Source organism: Physella acuta, unplaced genomic scaffold (assembly GCF_028476545.2).
Source record: "Physella acuta isolate Inbredline_101_S28 unplaced genomic scaffold, ASM2847654v3 ptg000641l, whole genome shotgun sequence".
NCBI lineage: Eukaryota > Metazoa > Mollusca > Gastropoda > Physidae > Physella > Physella acuta.
In genome coordinates, this window is record NW_026732160.1 from 291616 (window position 1) to 298422 (window position 6807).

Here is a 6807-nt window from a genome sequence, read left to right on the forward strand (position 1 = left end):
TTTTTTAAAGTTTAATCAACAAAAGGAAACAATAATAAATATAATAGTAGATTTAAATTAGTAGATCTAAAAAAAACAACATATATTAATATAAATAATGAAGTCAAATGTTATAATTTAATGTTTTTGGCTTGCAGCGGATTTGCGACCATTAATTAATTAGATCTAGAACTAGCTAGATATCTAGCTGCTAGGCCAAGTAAAAAAATCTAGATTACAAAAATAGTAAAAATGATTACCAAATGTAAAAATGATTGCAAAAATAAATCTATCCAAATTTGAAACATTCTGTATAAAAATAAAAGATGACGCCAAATAAAGTATGGTTTACAGTACTTCCGGTGAATTCCGGAAGTGTGTGACAGACTTTGGCATTGTTTTACTGTTTTTTACTGCTATACGATTCCGGAATAATAACCGACGCTAAACTAAGGTTTTACCAATAGTTTATTTTATGATGTGAAATACATTTAGTGTTGTGGCACATTATTTAAAACTTCTAGATCTAGTTTTTGCCTATGATAATCATAATAAATTATAGCCTAACAATAGTTTTATTAGTTTTATTTATATATTTATCGTTAAGAGCTAGAATAATAAATAACCTTTTGTTTTTATTTTAGGCTTTCACATATTCATAACCATGGATCCAAGAGTCTAAGTTGAAAGTCTTCTACCAGTTTATTCTGAGCTACTCCTTTTGGCTCAAAAGATAGTGAGTTGTCCAATGATGAAATAGAGAACGTAAACAGTACCCGGGACCTATCTGATGTTGGTGATGAAGATTTGTCTGACGTAGTTGAAGGTAACATATTATTATTGCATACTTTAAAGCTTTGCTTGTAGATTAGTAAAGCATTTATTGTTTTGTATACAATTATTGCATAATTTATAACCAAATAATATTCTCAAAATTTATTTCTACAGAGTATGCCCATTTGCGAAAAATGATGAAACTCCTCAGGACCTTCTCAATTGTCTACACCAAGGTCTTCATTAGCATCAACAGAATGATCAGTCCCAGTAAACAGCAAATGTTCCACCATTTCCTGATCCTAGGAGAGAAGCCAAACATCAGAGGCGGCCATTGGATTATTTCAACGACATCTTTACAGATAATCTGTGTTCGGACAATTGTGTATCAATCCAACATCTACTGTCCTCTAACATGACATCAACAGTCCTTTAGCACTGGATAAAGATTATTCCTGGAAATTAGATTTTACATAAACATTGTAAAAAATTCCTAAATGCCGAGTGTATTGGAGCCTTGCCACCAAGTGTATTGCGGTCACATACGTCATGACCATCATCAGATTCAAGTGGAATAAGAATAATCTGAACCTGTCAAACAATGTCCTCAACAGGACATAAACAATCCACTAGTACTGGATAAAGATGAACAAAAACATCTGGAAATTGTGTTTCACATAAACATTGTAAAAAAAATTCTAGATACCAAAGGTCTTGGTGCCTTGCCACCTAATGTGTTACTGTCACAGACATAACCATCAATAGATTCGAGTGGATTAAGAATAAGCTACACCTATCAAACAATGTTCAAAGGGCATAAGTTGACCAATATCGGAATTCTGTACTTATCAAACCCCATGCCATCTGAGATTCTAAGTATTCATGAGCAAATCGACCCATTCACATATCGTAGGCAAAAGCAGTCCAACCTACAACCATAGAAAGCCATATAGATGGGCTACAAAGTCTTTGTTGTGTCCAACAACTTGTATAATCCAAGATTTTGAAGTGCATACAGGTAAAGCTACAAAGGGACAAGATGACAAAGTGCTGTTGCTAATATTGAGCGGACATTATTACAGAGCGTTCCCCAATATGTTGGGCTCAAGATTTACATAGACAATACCATTTAGTTCATCATTTAGTTGCAAGTTGTTCTGCACCAACAATGCACAGAAGTTTTTATTTGTTGTATAGCAAACAAAAAAAATGCTCATAAATTTTTTACTAAATAAACCTGCATGTAATTTTTCAGTTGTTTTTTTCTCTTTCAGTGTACATGTTTTTACTTTTGTTTTCATCATAAATAAACTTACATGTTACTATTGTTACTCTCAAATGATTTGTACAAGTTATTTACATTTCTATCAACAATTCTATATAAATATATTTTTTTCTTTTTATGGAAAAAAAGTTTGACCGTTGCGCATAGTTGCAGAATTGCAACGACCAAAATTGTTGTGATATTGTTACCTTTACACTTAGCTAGATACATGAAATCTTGTGTACTTACCATTAGGATAACACAGCGAGCTATGGAAATGCATAAACGAAAAGCTGTAGAAAGTTCCCAGACAGCGGCAGACCTGAAGCTTCACTTAGATAAGTACCAAGCCCAGCTGAAAGAGGTGCAGGTTGCTGTGGCTGAGAAAACAGCATCTCTAGAGCAGGAAGTCTTCAAGTATAAGAGAATGCAGGTAGCTTAGCTCCCCTATTTCTTTCCATAAGTTCAGTGTCACTAGGTTGTTTAACAAGCCTATTGCCCATCAGCTATTTAACAAACCCATTGTTCATTATCTGTCAATCTCATTAATGGTCTATTTTGTTTTCTAGGAGGAAGTTGCGAAACTGAATCGTAAAGATTGTGTAGTTAATGACTTATACTTTCCCCAGCAGCAACATGTTCATGTTTCTAAGTGTTAGTGTTTCATGTCATGTTGGTGTTGTTCATGTGAAAGTACCTTTACCCTAAGTTGTTATTCTAACCCTACTTTCACCTATAATGTTTTTATTCCACCAGGAACAATTGACCTGCCCTTCATGTAAAGTCAACAAGAAGGATGCTGTACTGACCAAATGTTTCCATGTGTTTTGTCTGGAATGTTTGAGGACACGCTATGAGACGAGACAGAGGAAGTGCCCCAAATGCAATGCTGGGTTCGGTGCCAATGACTTCCACAGACTGTATTTGTCTTAGGGTTAGAGTTACTTCTAACACTTGCATCAAGTGTTGGCGACACACACACAAGGACACACCAAGTTTAGTGACAGTTGTTCTCCACAGGTTGAGCACTCTTGTTGTTTTAACTACAGCTCAACATCTAGCATCTCTTTACTGGACCTTGTACAAGTGGCACTGACTAATCAAGATAAAAAGAAATCTCTGTCAACCTGCATAAGTAAAAACAAATTTATTGATTTTTGTTTTATATGGACTGAACACTAACTGCACACAAGCTAAAGCCACCCCATCAAGTAGCCAGCTGTAGCTTACAATTCAGGCAAAAAGTGGATGTTGTATATTTGTTAAAGCCAGGCCTGTGTTGTTGAACTCAGAAAAAACTAGTTCTTGTCATGTTGGAGGTTTCATGGCCATCTTAAATTCCTGTATTTCTAAAAACTTCTTCAAATGGATGTACTTTCGGCAGGATATGAGGAAAAGTGAAAGTTAAATCACACTCTCCACAGTATAGAATATCTTGCTATAAATTGTTTGCTCTAAACAATAGCATAAGACATTTTTTTTCAACCCTTATTGTGTTACGTACTTCAATAAAATGCATGTGTTCTCTGTTGATGTTGAAAAAATTTTATACTCCATGCATAGGTTGAAAAAGCAATGAAATTATTTTTTAATACACATTTTGATAGGTTAGTAAATAGTGAAAATGATAAAAAATCTTTTTTTTTTCCATAACGTAAATTATAAATGTTGCAATTTTGTTCACTTTTTGTCATCAATTATTAAATACATTTTAAGTTCACTTTCGCTGTACAATTAGATGAATACCTTTAACTTTTTTATTTAAAATTGAGTTGTACTTTTAATTCCTAGTAGAAAAATTCAAAGAGGACTAGTTGCATCTAGTTAAGTCGTTAGCTTTATTTATGTCCAAGTCACATGACAAGTTATTATAGTTCTGATATTCAAGACAGATAATTCATGTGTTATGTAAGAGTTGTCTTTGTTATAACCTTTAATATGTAATTTTCACAACATTATTGAAGTGTTTTACCAGATATTATCTTGACTAAGGCAACTCTTGCATGAAATTTATTATCACTATTGCAGTGAGTACTTTTTTAAAATAACTACTTAAAAAGTTTCACTTTGTTTTCTCAGCTAGCATTTATACTCTGTAGTCTGTTACATTTATTGCCAATATTGTTTTCTGCTTAAACTAGGTCATTTCTTAGGTTAAAAAGTCAGAACTCAAAATGTAATGGAACAAAGTTCAGGACTTTGATGTACCACTGCCAATTATTTATGTTATGACTAGTGTTAATGTTGAATGGTTCAGGTATATACATTAATTTCTGTTGTTTAAGCTTCTGTTGATGTTGAATGGGTCAGTTTTGTATTCTGGTGTTGAGCTTGTGTTTTGTATTATAATGTAAATAATGTGTAGTGTTGCCTGTTGGTAGGAACAAGTTTTATGAGATGAATGCTATCCACTGTTTTACCATGATGGATGAAGCAATGAATATATTGTTACTGTGTTCACTCTCTTTCTTATTTTGTCCTGTTTCTCAGCATTGAATAAATTTTATCACTCATCACTGCTAATGAATATTGACAGTTTTTGGAGACTGGAGGAAAGATGTGCAACAGAAAACTGCTCAATGGAAAACTGCACACAAAAAAGTGCATAAAGGCGTTTTAGTTTTCTTAAATAAAGCGTCATAAATATTAACAAAATTGACTTACTACATGTACAGTGTAGCATAATAAGACATATTCCCATGGAATATAGCAAATCAAAGTGTATTATTATAATTAGTTTGTAATGTGTAGTTTTTCTGTTTGCGCAGTTTTCTGATGGGCATGTTTCTGTAAACTGACAGTTTAAAAAAAGTAAGTTAAGTCCTTGCCTGGTTGTCCAGTTGTTGGCTGGATGGTCAGTGAAGTTGCCTTCAAGATGTTGATCAGTTAACCAGTAAGGTTTGACTGGGTCACAGACAACCAATCAGCCCAGCTCAAAACATTTTTCTGAATTTCAAAAGTACTAACTTAACAACTATGGGACGGAGTGGTCTAGCGGTAGAGAGCTGGACTGCTAACCCGTAAGTCTCGAGTTCGAATCCGGGTTCAAGTCAGTAGACCGTCCTTGAGTCCACCCAACTCTGATGGGTACCTAACTCACGTTAGGAAAGTAAAGGCGGCTGGGCATAGTGCTGACCACACTATCTCTGCATATGCCGAGGTCACAGAAACAAGTGAACTCTACTTCACTTGCCTCATAGACCGTCAGGTTTGAAAGGGAAACTTTTTATTTTTTTGAAACAACTAACATTGGTACAATTTATTTTATGCTTATATTCATAGTCTCTTACCAAACATTAAAGCAAAGAAATGGGGAAATTAAATATTTGCAGTAAACAGCTGTAACGGCAAGTGTTATTTAAAAAAAATATATATAAATTTCCAAAACCAAACCGAAAGTGATGCAAACTAAGGCCTATTGGAGCAACAGTAGAAACTAGCTGATTTAACAAATATAATATTGTAAGTAGATCTACATGATGACTGAACGAACTTTACATTGACCAAAGTATGAACAAGCCATTGCGTCGTTGGATTTGCTAAGCAATAAATATCACATTTTTGTACTTTTATTTATTGTAAGGTAACATATACACATGGAAAATGGGGGGGGGGGGGGGGGGGGAGATAAAAAGGTATTTGGGAAGTAATGTAATAAGAGAATGTCAGTGTTTTATTTTTTAGGGTACACGTATAAGTCACAGTCTGAACAGGTATTTATTGACACGTGCACAACAAACGGAGGCAAACAATTGAGCAGTCGATTCTGCAGTAATGTAATAAAGGGGCGAATACTATTTCAAGTCCTATCACACGTCACTTGAAAATCATGAAGAATTTAAAGTAGGCGCTGTTACTGAAATGGCTATATTGACACATTTGGGGTTTAAATAGTACCGTCAATATTAATATTTCGGGATGGCGTGGACTAGCGGTAGAGCGCTGGACTGCTAACCCGAAGGTCTCGTGTTCGATTCCGTGTTCGAGTCAGTTGAACGTCCGTGAGTTCACCCAGCTCTGATGGGTACCGATCTTACGTTAGAGAAAGTAGAGGCGGCTGGGCATAGTGATGACCACATTATCCCTTCATATGCCGAGGTCACAGAAACAAGTGGCTCCAGCGGCGTCGCTAGATCGGGTGTCACCCGGTGCCGCACTTCGCAGTGTCAACCCCAAAGAAACAAAGTATATATATATATATATATATATATATATATATATATATATATATATATATATATATATATATATATATATATATATATATGTGTGTGTGTTGTGTGTGTCGGCATACATAGGGCTGTAATTTGACTATATGCCACATACGCATACATGTATGTGTATAAGTATAAGCTTTAATCACTGCAGGCTTAATAGTAATGATGTTTATCTATTGTCTGTACATTTTGCAATTTTTGCCTTGGTGTCATCCCCCTAAATGGTGTCCCCCGGTGCGCTCTGCACCCCTCGCCCCGTCTACAGCATGGCTTTACTTCATCTTCGAATGGAGAGCTAGATCTAAAGAGAAATCTTTACTTCTTCCTTCTCTTCTTGCTAATTTGTTAATTTTATTAGCCAATTTTGTATTCTATACATAGATGTAAAAGAATTATTTTGTAGCTATTTAAAAATAAATAAATTAATTAATATTAAATACAGTATCTAGTTTTTGAGGATGTTTGGTTTAGAATAGATCAAAGTCTAATTCATGTGATGGTTAAATAAACGTCTAGTTTTAGAAGCTTTAAAACGAACATCAATGTTAATCTTATGAGGGATACACAAAACGC

At 34.6% G+C, this 6807-nt stretch overlaps 1 protein-coding gene across 2 annotated transcripts; it reads left to right on the forward strand.

The window, feature by feature from the left end:
- Window positions 1-2278: 2278 nt before the first annotated feature.
- Window positions 2279-4493, forward strand: LOC131948349 (E3 ubiquitin-protein ligase Bre1-like). Of its 2 annotated transcripts, none has more exons than XR_009387997.1 (2): window positions 2279-2450; window positions 2587-2612. XR_009387997.1 is itself a non-coding variant. In XM_059309930.1 (2 exons), the coding sequence occupies exons 1-2, from the start codon at window positions 2289-2291 to the stop codon at window positions 2948-2950; spliced, it is 339 nt and encodes a 112-aa protein (XP_059165913.1). In that variant the 5' UTR covers window positions 2279-2288; the 3' UTR covers window positions 2951-4493. The 2 variants fall into 2 exon arrangements, 1 of the variants encoding a protein (XP_059165913.1); XM_059309930.1 differs by lacking the exon at window positions 2587-2612 and adding an exon at window positions 2774-4493.
- The last annotated feature ends 2314 nt before the right edge of the window (window positions 4494-6807 follow it).